The sequence below is a fragment of the Epinephelus lanceolatus genome, chromosome 18, assembly GCF_041903045.1.
Source record: "Epinephelus lanceolatus isolate andai-2023 chromosome 18, ASM4190304v1, whole genome shotgun sequence".
Lineage (NCBI taxonomy): Eukaryota > Metazoa > Chordata > Actinopteri > Perciformes > Serranidae > Epinephelus > Epinephelus lanceolatus.
The window spans coordinates 16,419,828-16,434,426 of record NC_135751.1 but is presented as its reverse complement, the minus strand read 5'-3'; the positions used below and the strand labels follow the sequence as shown (position 1 = coordinate 16,434,426).

Sequence of the window (14,599 nt, the reverse complement as noted above, 5' to 3'; positions counted from 1 at the left end):
CAGACTAAGTCCCTGTGGGCAGAGCTACTGCCACCCCAAAAATCCTTCAAGGGCTCGTCCGGGATTTGAACCCAGGACCTCTTGCACCCGAAGCGAGAATCATACCCCTAGACCAACGAGCCACATTGAAATACACATAGGCCTAACCAGATTAACCACAGCACTGTCACAACATAACATTAAAAACTGACATCTGCTACATATGACAAGTGACTTAACCGTGGTTTGAAGAAATGTACAATGCCACCATTTATTTCGGCTGTTGGTTGGGCTCAGAAGCCAAGGACAAAACAATATCAGTACAATCTGATCCACTAATAAAAGTCCAATCAGGAGTATTACACTTGAAACAAAACCAATAAGATAAAAATAAAACAAGATCCAACAAGAAAACAGGAGATGCCATTCATAAGCAGTGGACACAAAGGGCCTTCTAAAATGTTCTGTGGACCATCTGGGCATCCTAAACTTACTATAACCAATCACACAACACATTTTAACGGGATACCGCGCCCACAAAAGGATCATTTGTGTATCATGTTACACTGAATTTGTGAAGAAAACTAGATGAAAACATTTGTTTACAAACCTGTGCAGTGTAATCCAAGTGTCATTTATCCAGTTGTACGCTCAGGACTTCCCAAATATGTGCATTTTCACTAAAACCATAGTATTTAAAACACTTGTGCAAATGAGTTGCGTGCCTGGGCAAATGCATGCACTTACCCAGGCACTTGCTGTTTATGTAGAAGGTTATAAAGAATAAGGTTTTAGTGAAAAATGCATGTGTTTGGGAAATACTGAGCATTTGACTGGATAAATGAGACTTGGATTACACTGCAGGAGTTGTGTGAGAGTTAAATGTGGCCCCCTTTTACGTTACATCTACAATTGGCTCCGTTTTTGGATTCTTCATAGATGCATGTGAGAAAGTTTTCTTCACAAATTCCTTATGACAGAGGTGTGTAATTGATAAACAAATGATCATGTTGTAGGTGAAGCATTCCTTTAAACCTCTAAATACCCCAAACAGGAAGTGGCCTTCATACTTAACTCCTTCTGGTTCTTTCCCAGCTTATTCTATGTGGTGCTTGTTGCTTTGCAGGGTCCTCTGTAGCTTGAACATATATGTCATTGCACATTTTCTGTTGCACATTTTGATTAGGGTGCTCTGAAGAAACATTTTCATGTATGCCAACCTGTTTCCATAAAACATCACCTGTTCCTTTCCTATCTCTCAGCAGCACATACAGTTTTCTAGGCCTCTCCACTTAGAGCTGTTGATTGTGTGTCTCTCTCTTAATTAGATCAGAATGGGGACATTGTGTGCGTGAGTGGAGACACTGTGTGTGTGCATTTTTTGTCACATATTATCTTATCATTTTTCCTCTTTCTCTCCCTTTGTCCCTGCTCCTCTCCTCATTCTTTCTGTCTGCCGGTTAATATTTCATTTGCTCTGCCGTCGTAGCGGGCTGGTACATTAACCAGCGGTGCCAGTCGAGCTCTCTGCTTGTGGCTGGCTGTATAAAAATAAACACACTCTAGTTGTAATGAACAGATGTCACAGAATTTAAACGTGCATAGCCCCCCTCCCACCCCTCCTCCTCCTCCTCCACACACACAAACACACTTCACCCTCCTCTCCCACCTCTCCTCCTCCTCCTCATTCTTGCTCACGCGTAAAGACGCACATGCATGCATGCATGCACACACAGCATGGAGATACACTCATGCATCAACATGTTTTCAGAAACACAGATAGCAAAGGCGCTGCTGGATCAAGACACTTGTCCACACGAGTGTATATTGAACATACACAGAAACTCTTATACATGTATTCCCATGTGAGCTCTCCCTGGCACAGGGGCACGCATGGCAGGCATTGTGTTGCTCTGCCAGTCTCTTCCTCTCTTTATCTGCCTCTATTTTCCTCCTCCTCCTCCTCCCTCCCTCCCTGCCTGTCTGTCTGTTAGTCTGACAGCAGGCTAACACTGTGGTCATTTTACAGACTATTTTCATGAGGTCCTCCCATCCACTTCGCAGAACCAGCCTGTCGTCCCACAATCCCCAGCGGCATCATCAGAACCCATTTTGGTACTGTGAGGAAGGGATGGGCACAAGTGTGTGTGTGTCACTGTGTGAGTGTGTGTGTCCATCCCCCTTGTCACTCCCGATCTTTTCCCACTGAGCGTGTGCCAGCTCTCTGTGTTTGCTGGCTGACAGGACCGAAGGAGAGACGATTGTTCTCCACGTACCCAGAGACCCTCCCCTGCCAAGTCTGGGATGAAATCCTTTCTATAGCGCTAACTCTTCACAGTCGGGCATCTCACAGCAAAACACACACCATTACTGCTCCGGGTGGGAGGGTGATACCATGCACGCTAAAAGTCAGTCAGATACACAAAGGTCTGTTTTACACTAACACTGCAAAGAAAGATACACAAAGGTCTGTTTTACACTAACACTGCAAAGAAGCTCTTTTCCGCATCTTTTCAGTCCTGCTTTAGATTTAAAATGTTTGTTTCCCTTCAGATAAGTGCACCACTTGAGTCACCTAGTTCAAATCAAATGCCTCTTTTATAAGTTTCCTGGAATTAAATGACATTTTGTTGATAGTACTGGAGTGGTGTGCCCATTTCTGTTTGATCTGCTTCAATGCAGCAAATACAAAAAGGTTTCCTCATCCCAAATCTGTCAGAATACTCTTAATTGTTTTAAATTGTAACTTCAGTGCTTGTTTACCTGGCCCCCGTGTTTTTGTGTCTATGTGACTAATAAGAACAGTAATGTTTAAACTGGTGGACACCTCTGCAGCCAGCAGCTGCAAAACAGGCTGTGATATAACCACATGGAGCAATTACCTTTAATATATGTCCACTAAAAGTATTATTACTATTGTTTTGGCTACTGACCATCTCAGATTGTTATTCTAAGCATCTGACAACATTATGGAAAGAATCTATGCTGAGATAGACCTTTTTGTTTGACCAGAAACAGCCCCAAGCCGAGCCCACCAGGCCCCATTTAAATAAACAGTAATTTTGTTATTGCAAAACACACCTCATTCAAAATCAACAGAAACAAATTAAAACTCACAAAAGCCATCTTGGTTTGTCGTACCACTGTTCCAACAATCATTAACCCTGGTATGATTGAAATAAACCCTTAATTCGCCCAGTAATATGTGAAAATTTACTGGATCTATACATGCTAAAATTACTGTTTATTTAAATGGAGTCTGGCGTGTTTGGTGATAGTGATTTTGGGGCTGTTTCTGGTTAAACAAAAAGGTCTCTCTCTGTAGGGATCCTATCCATAATGTTGTTAGACACTTATAATAATAAGCTTAGCCTGTCTGTGGCAAAAACAGACACTTACAGTGAACAATGTGATGGTGGTAACACATTGTAGCCTGTTTCTATAGCTGCAGTGCTCTCACTCAATACTGGACCAGTTTCAAAAACTGTTGTTCCCATTTGTCACTTAGATGCAAAAACATGTGAAAATAGGGTCCAGGATGAAAAGTACAGTTATTCCTTAAGTTTATGTTTATGCAGGGGAGAAACATGCATTTCTTAAAGTGTCACCAACAGTAAGTGTCAATCAGTAAACCCTCAGCAGCAGGTGTATCAGCAGAAATTGTTTCAGGAGAATTTTTGAAGACATTTAAAAACCTCCACATAATTGTATTTCACTGGTAAATGTTCAGGCTTGGTTCAAGGCCAAGGTTCAATTTGTTCATCCATAAAAACATGGAAATTACAGAGCTCCCATTCGAAACAACCAGCACTGACTACCAAAACATGGAGAACTCTTGCTCAGGAAGGAAAAGAGTTGAGGAGTAAGTGCAGAGACCTTGTTTTAAGTTTGGAGGAGCTGTGGAGAAAGTAGACAGCAGCGGTGATGGACAGAGCAGGTCATCATCCGTGTGATGGCAGAAGAGGCGGGCATCGGAAGATTAAAGGTGACGGAGAGGGATGAAGGAGAAGGGAGAGATGAAAGGAAGAGGGGAGAGGTGCGGAGGTCGTCCGGGGGGTGATCAGTGAGGTGGATGCGATGCCATCTGACAGGTCCAGCTGGGAGACTGCCCGCCCCCCAGCGCTGCAAACTGGTCAATATGGAGGCCAATTACTGCTGCCCATGTGACCAGGGCATCATCCAACCCTATCATAACACACGCGCACGCACGCACGCACACATGCCATCTGTGCAGACCAGCAACGACCCCCTCCTCTGATCCAGTTGCGTCCCCGTGCAGTGCACGCTCCTACTTAACCTCCTAAACAGGGGCCAGCCACGCCTTCCGGAACATACCGGGACTCCGTGAGCATGGCGGTGACGGAGAGCTGTCCGACAGGTCATGAAGACTTTCTCACACTCTGTAGTCAAACTCTCCGAACAAACACTTCTCCCTGCAACATCTGGCACCACCCAAACCCCGTAAAACCTATCTGGCCACCCGCCAAAGGCCTGAAACCTACCTGGCGCTCACCCGGATCTCCACCTCTGTCTTTTCACCCCCTCTACCCGGTTCCTCCCTGCCCCCTTTACCCCCCAACCTCCCTTCCCCACTTCCTCCTCCACCTCCACCTCCACCTCCTTTCTCCCTTGGCAGGACCTCCAGCAGTAGCGCGCTCTCAGTTTAGCTTCTGCCTCGTCTTCTGCCCCACTGCCTGTGCTGCACCGCGCACCATTGTGTGATAACAAACAGATGTTGTGGAATTTCCTCTGAATGTTCTGCCAGTGACAGGCCCGCTCCCTTGTCTGGCAACGTGGGGGCACACTGGCATACAGTCTGACACAGAGGCTGGCCGAAGTCTGCACCATTGTTTCCTCTTTACACATGTGCAGTATTTTCAGGGCATGTGTGCGTGCAGGTGCCAGAGAAGTTAACAGTGCGCAATCTTTGCGCAAATAAATTATTCAGATGCATGTGTGTATGGATGTTTAAATCAAATCTGTGTCCAGTTTAGCACTGCCTCATGGTTTGTCTTTTAATAACTGACAGATTGCAAATGCTCACAATGTCCAGATTATATTCCCTCTCTCTACACATATTTCACATCCATACTATGATCTGATATCTGCATTTTGCAAAAACACTCAGTTATTATTTTTTGCTAGACGTTAATTGGAATTCACACCATAATACTTGTGACATTTTGATAATCGCACTATTGACTGTTATGTCGGACAAACACTCTTGATTTTTTTTTTCTCTCTACCAAGTTGAGTGAGAAAAAGAGTGGGCATGAACATGATAATTTAAACAGCGAGATTCATTCACTCACTTTTCATCCTGAGTGGAGCACAGAGTGTCATTGGAAGTTTTTTTTTCCTTCTTCTTAAGACTGGCTGAGACTGACTGCAGATGTAAGTTACAAGTCCTAGAAAATTGCAAAAATTATGACATTAAATAATTAATTTTAAAGAGGGGAAATATGGTTTTAAAGTTTGTGGAAATCACGTGATTAACCCAAATCCTTAAACTGGTGATGTAATTTACAAACACCTGTGAATTCCTTTATATTTCCTATAATCTCGTTTACAACATGTTATTTTATGTTGTCTTTATTGCAGAAAGGTGTGACATAATTGAGCTTTAGGTAATTTCTTCACAGTCTTTCATGATGTGGTGACATGTCACAACCTCTTCCTCACACACACATGCACACGCACTCTTATGCAGAGGTCTGCCAGGTGTCTAGTCTTGACTAAAAATATAAATCATACATCTGCTCTTTTTGGCTGAACTTAACCGTTTTTTCTTTAAAGCTAAACATATTCTGCAAACTGCCTTTATAACAATAGAATTTTAATCTAACTTAATTCAAATTCTGGCATTTTTTTCTTTCATATTCCAGTGTGTGTGTACCATCACACTGATTTCCCTGCAATGTTAGCACATGTAAGGCCTGTTAACAACCACAGTTTAATTCCAAAGATGCAGCACAGCCTTCTTTCAATGCATGAGCTCATGTACAACATAACATTAGAGGCAAATATGCATATTCATAGGCCAACTCTTCCCCCCAAAAAAAACAACCTGCCCTACTGTTGTGTATTTGTGTATATGTGTGTGTGAGTGCATGCGTGTGGCGAAGGGTTACTCAGGATGAGCGCTCTCGTTTTTAAACGTCCTGGATAATGAACAGATGCTGCAAAAATTAGGAAAGAAACATCGACTCCTCCCAGCAGTGCCACTTTGGCCCGGTGAACTGGCACACTGGCGCACACACTGGGTTGTCCTCTCCGGAGCTCCTGGTGCTGCTGCTGGGGAACATTAAGGGACTTGGCACGGCTCTCCTCCGCCAGCCTGCCAGCCTCTCTCTCTCTCTCACTCTCTCCGGACTGTGGAGGAAGAGGAGGAGGCGGTGGTGGAGGTGGTGGTGTTGGTGTGTGGGGGGGTCGGGGAGTATTTTGATAGATGCCCTCTCCCACTGCTCGCTGGCCTCTCTTTTGGGCTGGCTCCTCCAGAAATGCATGCAACTTTTTTTTTCTTTGCTGATGAGGCCAAAAAGAAGATAGAGGCCTAAAACTCGCACAGAAAGTGTAACACAAGCTTTCGGTTGGTCGGTGTGAAAACAGCCTGAACTGCAGAACTGCGGGTTTGATTCCCACCCGGGACTCTCCCACTAAATGAATGCACTCACAGGTAGAGGCGCGTGCCAAATGGAGCATGATGTAATTTAAGGCAGTGGTTTTATATTGAACCTAGAGGACAGAGGGTTATTAAAATGAAAAACAGCATCACAAAACGAAAAGTAACCAAAATCTGATTTTATTCCCTGATTAAAAATGATTTAAAAAATATTTCACACACTATACAAACATCAAATTAATAGAGATGTTAATATTTTTGCCTTTCTGCAAAGTGCACAGAACAAAATTTGCAGCAGCATGAACCCACAAGTGTTATGTTGCAGACTTAACCTTCAAAAATCATGTTGTTTTAAAATGGAAAATTAAGTTTATTCATCTTTTAATCGTTTACAAGTTATTTCTGATGGCGAAATAGCAGGAACATGTTGTATTTTATGTAATTAAATTCTCCAAAATGTGTTGAGCTGTTGGCTGAAATTGTTCCATTATGTACTTTATCTTGCTTCTAATTGTGCAGATTTTTAAACCAAAATTTATTTTAAAAATATGGCTATTTTCCATCAGTGTATGTCTTACACATAAGAAGTTACTTTAAGATAAACACAATAAAGCCCCCTTTAAAATGCTGCATATATTAAGAGATCACATTCCTGGACACAAGAAAATCACTGGCAAATTATTTGGTCAGCTGCTCCAGACAAAAAAAAAAACGCTCATATTGTGTTTTTCACTTTAGAATTATATTTTCATATTTTTATATAATCAAAAACTACAAAATGAGTCCTATTGAAGCTTCCTGGGCCGAAACCCACAGCTGATACCCACGCAGTTTTATTCTGAATAAAATGAGAAATCCTCTTCACAGTTAAGCTTCTGCAGGTATTGACATTTATAATTGGATTTATATCGGTCACCATCACTCGCCACCCAAAGCCTGTGTGTGTCCTTACAGCAGAGAGCACCCAGGACATTTTGGGGAACATATGGGTCCCGGGGCAGCGCTCCAAACTCAGCCAGGGTGGCAACGGCTGCCCCTTGCACTGTGTGTGTGAGGGTGTATGTGTGTGTGTGTGTGTGTGTGTGTGTGTGTGGTCACCATGTAATGTTTAATATTAATTTAAATACATAAAAGAAAGGTTAACGTTAACTTTCCCTGTGTGGGGACGTCTTGTGTGTGATTATATTCAATAAACATACAGATGTAATTGATTCAAACACTCCGCATAAATAAATTCATATATTTATGATGCACATCCGAGTCCACGTGTAAAATGTATGACTATAAATATGAGATGTGTGTTTAAAGTTACAAGAGGTGAGGCTATGAAAAGAGGGGGTCGACTTCATAATTCATATCTGATGTTTAATGCATTATCGAAGGGTGGAAATCAAAGGCAAAATAACAAATATTTACATTTTGTTTGAGATGTCAAAGCTGCATTTCCTGATGTTGAAGTTAAATAAAGATATTTAAAAAAACAGGCTAAAGACTTTTTTTTCAACAAGTAGGCCTACTATTGAATTCACAATAACCTCACGAATATATGACGCATCGAAAAAATAAAAATAAAGGGTGTGAGGGTGATATTTTAAAAATTATCTTTATGTCTTGATGTGATCTTTTTCTTTTTGACTTAATTTCTTATGCATTCAAACCCGCTGTGAACCCAACAGATCTGTTTGGGTAGAGTCTAAAAATAAACTCCTAAAATGTGTCCACCATCTTACAAAGCATTGTGGTGTGAATGACATGCACATTATTAGTTGCAATATTATCAAACTTCCTAAGGATTATTTGGATTTTTCCCAAATCTGAATCTTGCACAGTCCGGATCAGACGGCAGCTGCAGGAGCTCTCCGCGGTGCTGAAACACATTTCTCCCTCACATCTTTTCTTAATAGTCAAATATGAAGCAGGGCTCCATTATTATCCTGATGACCTTGAATGCAACGCTTTGGCATGAGCTAACCTGCATAGTTTGCATTTGTTGACCAGTGTGTCCAGGCTCCAATCAGGCTGTGTTTTACAGCCACTGAATCCAAATTTGTTTTCATCCTGCATTTTAAACCAGTCCATACTTTTATTTAAAGGCTGCTTTTAAAATGTTGAGCTGTCCACTAAACAAAAATGACGCATTGGCACCAATTTACTTCATCAAGAAGAAGTGCCCTCTCCCTCCTGTCCCAGTTTACAGGATGAAGGCCCTGAGGCTCTGTGAGCAGCTCCTGCAGGTTGTAGCACCAGCCTCATATTACCCACTGACAAAAAGGCTGCTGCAGGTTAATGTCTCCTAAATCTCCAATACCTCTTCAAATACAAATGTCAGATCTATTCGTTGTTTTTTTTTTTAATTTCCCATAGAGAGTGTAAAGTAACCACGTTTTGGAGATGCTGTAAATAATGTTCGATAGGTGAAAAAAATCAAGTTGCACATGTCTCATTTATCGTCATTTTATTTTACCACACAGTTGGTTGAATACAAAGTTGAAAGACTTGAATTTTATGAAAGGAAAAGAAAAATGCTCAGCAACACATGGGATCCCTTCATTTCCATTGACTATTAACATTAATTACAAAAGAAAAACAACACAGTAAATACGTGCAATAATAATAATGATAATAATAATAACCTATTCAACATAGCATTGCAAATCAAAACGGAGATATCGAACCAATATTTAATTTGAAATAAAAAACAGTGCAATGGCTCAAGTAGAAGAATATGAATAAATAAATAAGAGAAAAAAGAAAATGAGAAAATGTCTGATTTCATTTCTTTTTTTTAAAATTGAATTTTGGCCAGCCCAGCCATTGTCATATTCAGTGTGTGTGTGTGTGTGTGTGTGTGTGTGTGTGTGTGTGTGTCTTTCATACAGTGTCTTTCTGGGCCTTGTTGCCTCGCTCTGTGGTCTCGTTGGGTTTTGCATAGATGCGAAACGATTGATCTGCTGGAGGACAGACTCTGCTGAAACAACCCAACTTGCACATCTTTTTTTTCCTCTCTGCTCGGTTTCAGCATTTCCCTCTGCATTTCTTAAGATTTCAACATTTAAAAAATACCCCACAATCTCCCAAATCTCGCACGTAGAGGCGAGTAAATGTGATTTGCATTAGCTTCTTCATTGATTCATTTCTAATATCATCATTTTAGAAAACCTCCGCCAATGTTCAGGTGCAGCTGTAGCCAGTAATGTAGTGGTGAATAAATAAGTGGGTAACTTCCAGTCAAAATGCAAACAACCACCGATACAAACACAAATCACATTTTTAAGAAACATTAATATTTTTGAAATCCTCCCATCATCATAGGTCTTGATTTGTTTATCAGTGTTCCTTTTAGAGATTTATTTCAGTTTGGATAAATTCTGCTGCACAGATCAGATTGTGGGTCAGGTGGATTACCCTCCATTACATCTCTGACTATAGCAAAACAAAAAAAGATGGAATATCTGAAAGGAAAACACTAAATGACAATGAGTGAAACATCTCTCCAGAACGCCTAAATCCTGGCGGGTAAGCTTGTTAAAAAGTGTGCCGTGGATAGATTGTTGATTGCAAGGGGACGCACGGTGGGCTTCTCGTTTTTAATTGTGAAAAAACGCGTTCAGTTCATCATACACAGGGGCCCGTTCGTGGTGTAAGTGCATGTCGTGGTAAGGCAGGACGTTTTCAGAGTGAATGCCGCTCCGGCCCCCCGAGGAGCCAAACACCAGGTTGTGGGGCCCCGTGGGCCTGGAGCCAGGCAGACTGGAGTAATGCATAGAGTAGTGGTACCCCTTCTCGTTGTCGGGGGACGCTGAGCCTTGGTGCTTCAGGGAAAAGTTGCCATTGACGCACAGGGGCGGGCTGAGGGGCCCCTCATATTCGGGGCTGTTATACTCCGGGGACCCGCTCCCACCATACAGAGAGTCGTAAGCCGAGCAGTAGCCGTGCGTCCTCAGCGGATGCGAGTTCGAGCCCGGCTGGCAGTGGGGGCTAGAGAGGCGCGCGCACTGGTAGGGGTAGGAATGCATGGAGAAGGAGCCGGAGCCGTACCTCCCCCCGTCCTGACACTGCTGCTCGGTGAGGAAGTTACGGGAGTTCAGCTGCAGGCATCCCGCCACCAGGTTTGTCGTGGGCTGGGAGAGTCCCTTGCACAGCGTCTGGACGTAGGACACAAGGTCGGGCCTTTTTCCAGAGCGCAATATCTCCGACAGGGCCCAGATATAGTTTTTGGCCAACCGCAGCGTCTCGATTTTGGAAAGTTTTTGCGTTTTGGAGTAGCAGGGAACCACTTTACGCAGATTGTCGAGCGCAGAGTTCAGGTCGTGCATGCGGGTCCGCTCCCGCGCGTTGGCCTTTACCCGCCGCAACCTGGAGCGCTCGATGCGGGCCGGGGTCATTTTGCGCTTCTTGGGGCCCCTTTTCTTGGGCCTGTCTCCCTCTGTGTCCTCTCCGTCGTCCTCTTCCTCAGGCTCGTCGTCATCGTCGTCTTCCCCGGCGTGCTCGGAGTGCGTCCGGCTGTCTCCTCTCAGATCAGATCCGTCCATGTCGTCCTGGGTGTCCGCATCCTCATCTTTGATCTTAGTGTCCTCGTCCTCGCTGTCCTCCGGCCAGCCCGAGTACTTCTGCACATCGGGAAGCAGCGAGGGGTCACTGAAAAGCCTCGTCAACATTGTGGCTCTGGAGGAGAAAGAAAAGGAGATCGAAGATTAGGCCTCGCATGCACAGAACATGCACATAGTAAATATACAATGAAATAAACGAAGAGATGTTTGTCATATAGTGGCAGAAAAAAAACGCAGTCGTTTGAGGTAAAACTCACTTTTACGCACGTATAAACATCCAAATATTGGAGCTATAGAAGTCCCACTGAAGATATATTGATTGTAAGGTGTAAGGTCACTAACACACACTATCAACACATTGATTTTTTATTATAAAATATACCCGAGTCGTTATTTTTGCCTGAAGGACAAACTGTGTAAATAAAAGGGGAATAAAAAAACACAGAGAGAAATCAGCCCTTAAAGCTTTGCCCTGAGTTACAGCCAGACGGATCCCCATTTAATTCCCTGCTGTCATCCGTGTGCCCTGTCGCGTCCTCTCGCAGCGGGTCCCAGCGGCAGGGGCCACATTACAGGTCCCTTGGGGGCCCCCACTTTCACTCCTCCTGACGCCCATATACACTCCTGGCTGCATTCCAGCACTATTCATCCACACCATACACCTCTCTCCTCAGAGGAGGCAAAAGGGGGGATTTTATTTAATTGATAGGCTGCAGCCCCGTTTAAAGTCACGCTGATTATTAAATTAAGTCTTACAGACGTGTCCTAACTCAAGCTGTAAAAAGGCTTTGAGAGATATTAGAATAACGAGGCCTGTGAGCGAGAAGCAAGAGGAGAGGTGGCACACAATTTTTGGTTTACACCTGCAAAAAGATCAAGCTTTGATTTATTTTATTATAATTACACTTCACAAAAATTTTATTAATATGATTTAATGTGACAAATTAAAATGATTGATGTTATCTCAGCTAATAAAAAAATAGAACAATAATAATATGGAATTTTCAGGCGAAAAATGCGTCTAAAATATTTCTAAAAATACCTCAAAATCATTTTACGCGCGGCCATAACGAACCACAATTGAACTAATAGTCAGCAATTAACTATAACAATCAAGCAAACATGCTAATTAATAAACCCAAAATGAAAAAATTATTTGATCAGCCTACCACTTGATTAGTAAGTGCAGTCCCATCTCAGGAAAAAAAGGGGCTACAGAAAGACGATGTGATCTTTGACAGCTCCAATAAGCCTCCTCTGGCTTCCTCCCTAACATGTTTCACTTCCCATCTATTATTATAGTGCAGCGGCAGACAGACTTGCAGCCCACAGTAAGGTAGGCTGTGATGGTTGGTTAATTATCTCGGGGGGTGTGCCAGGGGCAAAATCTCGTTTTTAAATCTCAGGCTCAGGAGGTTTGCTCAATTAGAAAGGAAAAAACACACACACAACAACAACGTTTAATTAACAGACCGTGCAGCTTACACGAAATAGATTTCACACATAATTCAGTATGCACGAGTGCATGATTTCAAAGCACTTTTTTGAGTCGGCGATAACCCTTTACAGATGGAAATCGCTTGTATCCTTTTAGCCCTCGTTAAATATAAAAAAAAAACAACCACACATCCCTGCAATAGCTCCACTGTAGCTGCACCCACTGTGGGTTAAACAATGTTGTGTCGAGATAGATTGTTGGAGATAAAACTAGACAAACAGAGATAAATCACGCTGCACACTGCCTGTCACATTCAATGGCGCTGTCCCACCCTTTCATTTGCTCCGAGATTAAACGTGCAAATCATCGACAAAATCATCAATAAATCTCCCGTTAAGCTCGAGGACGTCCTTTCGCTGAGGCTGGTGTCAAAATCTTCCACAGAAATTTCTGCTTCTGCACGCTGATTGTCTTTTGTGTCTCTCTGTGATTCCGGGTCCAGACGCAGGAATCTCGAAATCAAATTAGTGTCCGATATGATCTATTTACAGCCTGCTGTAAGGGGCTATACTCCAATGCTCAGGACTGCTCCGTGGAAATGATCCTGGAGGAGTGAAATCGGGAGCGGGAGACGCTTGCCTTTTTGACTGGAGCGCGGTGTTTGATGTTAGCTTTTATAATCCAGGTAGATTTGGATGTCAAAAGTTGAAGGGCACGCGGAGGGAGAACGGGGGAGTGAGGAGGTGTTTGTGCAAGCGCGCTCATACGGAAATCTAATAAAACCTCAAGCATGCACATGCCTTGTATATCCATTTATGACATCTTTTTTGTTGTTGTTGGAATGGATTTCAAAGTGTGCCATCACCAGATTTACGCAGACTAGGTGCATACCACAGCAAACAGGCACAGAAGGCGACTATACATTACATTTCCATGTGGATTCACGCCAGATTCGCCTTTTACGCAGCAAACTGTCCAAGATAAAGGTGATTTAATTCACCAAAACACGCCATTTAAAGTACAGTATAACTATATAACACAGAGATGACACCTTGCATTAATATGCATCTGTTCATCTGTTTATTAGATTAATTTCTCCCTCCATTTTGGACTGGCACTTCAGCATCTCCAGCTTTTTTTTTTTTTTTTTTTTGCTATTGTTGATGTTTATGTTCCAACTTACCTCGGCTCGAGCTCTTCACAGGGGATGGGAGGAGAAAAAAAAAACGCGCTTGAGTTTCAGACCATCTTCAGGGACCGCACGAGCGAGCGAACCAACGCTCCCTGACAGTGTATAGGTGCAGGCAGGCAGCGCGCGGCTTTCTTTCACTGGCGCTGACGGGTTGTTTAGGGGTGCTTCTCTCCCGGCGCGCGCACTCGAATAACCGGAGCTTGTGAACGAACATGCGTCTTGGCGTGTCTGTGTGTATATACGTGTGAGTGAGTAAGTGTGTGCATGTGTGTGTGTGTGTGTGTGAGTGTGGAAATGTGTGTGTGTGTGTGAGAGAGTGCGCGTGTGGCAACCGTGAGCTACCGGGGACGGGGTTACATACCAGCTAAGGCTGTGATGCCAGCGCCCATATGGCTGGCACGTCACCGGCAAGAGCCATCACATGAGAGCCCGGTGATTGACATGCGCCCGCATTCGGAGAGATTTGCCCGCGGGGGGAGAGAGACGTAGAGAGGGAGAGAGGGAGAGAGAGAGAGAGAGAAGAAGGAGGAGGAGGTAGGAGGTGGTGGTGGAGGAGGAGGAGGAGGAGGGCTCCGCCATCTGTCACCGCGCTAGAGCTCACACAGCCAGAAAAAAGGAGGAAAAACAGAAGAGAGAGGGAGAAAATAAAATGGTGGAACAACAAAACTCATCATTGTTGACCTGTGCTGCTGCTTCAAGGGATGGAGGCTGTCTTTTTTTAATCAAACCTGTGAATTTTCTCATTCACCTGCCAAACTCACGCGTCAGTGTTTAATGTAATTTAGAGGAGAGAAGATCTCCCAGCAGTCACCACGAGG

At 43.4% G+C, this 14,599-nt stretch overlaps 1 protein-coding gene and 1 non-coding gene across 5 annotated transcripts; both read right to left on the bottom strand.

Moving 5' to 3' along the window:
• Positions 1 to 50: 50 nt before the first annotated feature.
• trnap-cgg (transfer RNA proline (anticodon CGG)) lies at positions 51 to 122 on the bottom strand. The gene has a single exon. It is a non-coding gene; the product is annotated as a tRNA-Pro (tRNA).
• Positions 123 to 9,042: 8,920 nt separating this feature from the next.
• LOC117267915 (neurogenic differentiation factor 2-like) lies at positions 9,043 to 14,248 on the bottom strand. 4 transcript variants are annotated; one of them, XM_078161450.1, is made up of 2 exons: positions 14,143 to 14,248; positions 9,043 to 11,266 (listed from the first exon to the last, which is right to left on the bottom strand). In XM_078161450.1, exon 2 carries the CDS (start codon positions 11,257 to 11,259, stop codon positions 10,189 to 10,191), a length of 1,071 nt encoding a protein of 356 aa, XP_078017576.1. In that variant the 5' UTR covers positions 11,260 to 11,266; positions 14,143 to 14,248; the 3' UTR covers positions 9,043 to 10,188. The 4 variants fall into 4 exon arrangements, with proteins under 4 accessions (XP_078017576.1, XP_078017573.1, XP_078017572.1 ...); XM_078161447.1 differs by having other exon boundaries at positions 13,773 to 14,144; XM_078161446.1 differs by lacking the exon at positions 14,143 to 14,248 and adding an exon at positions 12,921 to 13,465.
• Between the last annotated feature and the right edge of the window lie 351 nt (positions 14,249 to 14,599).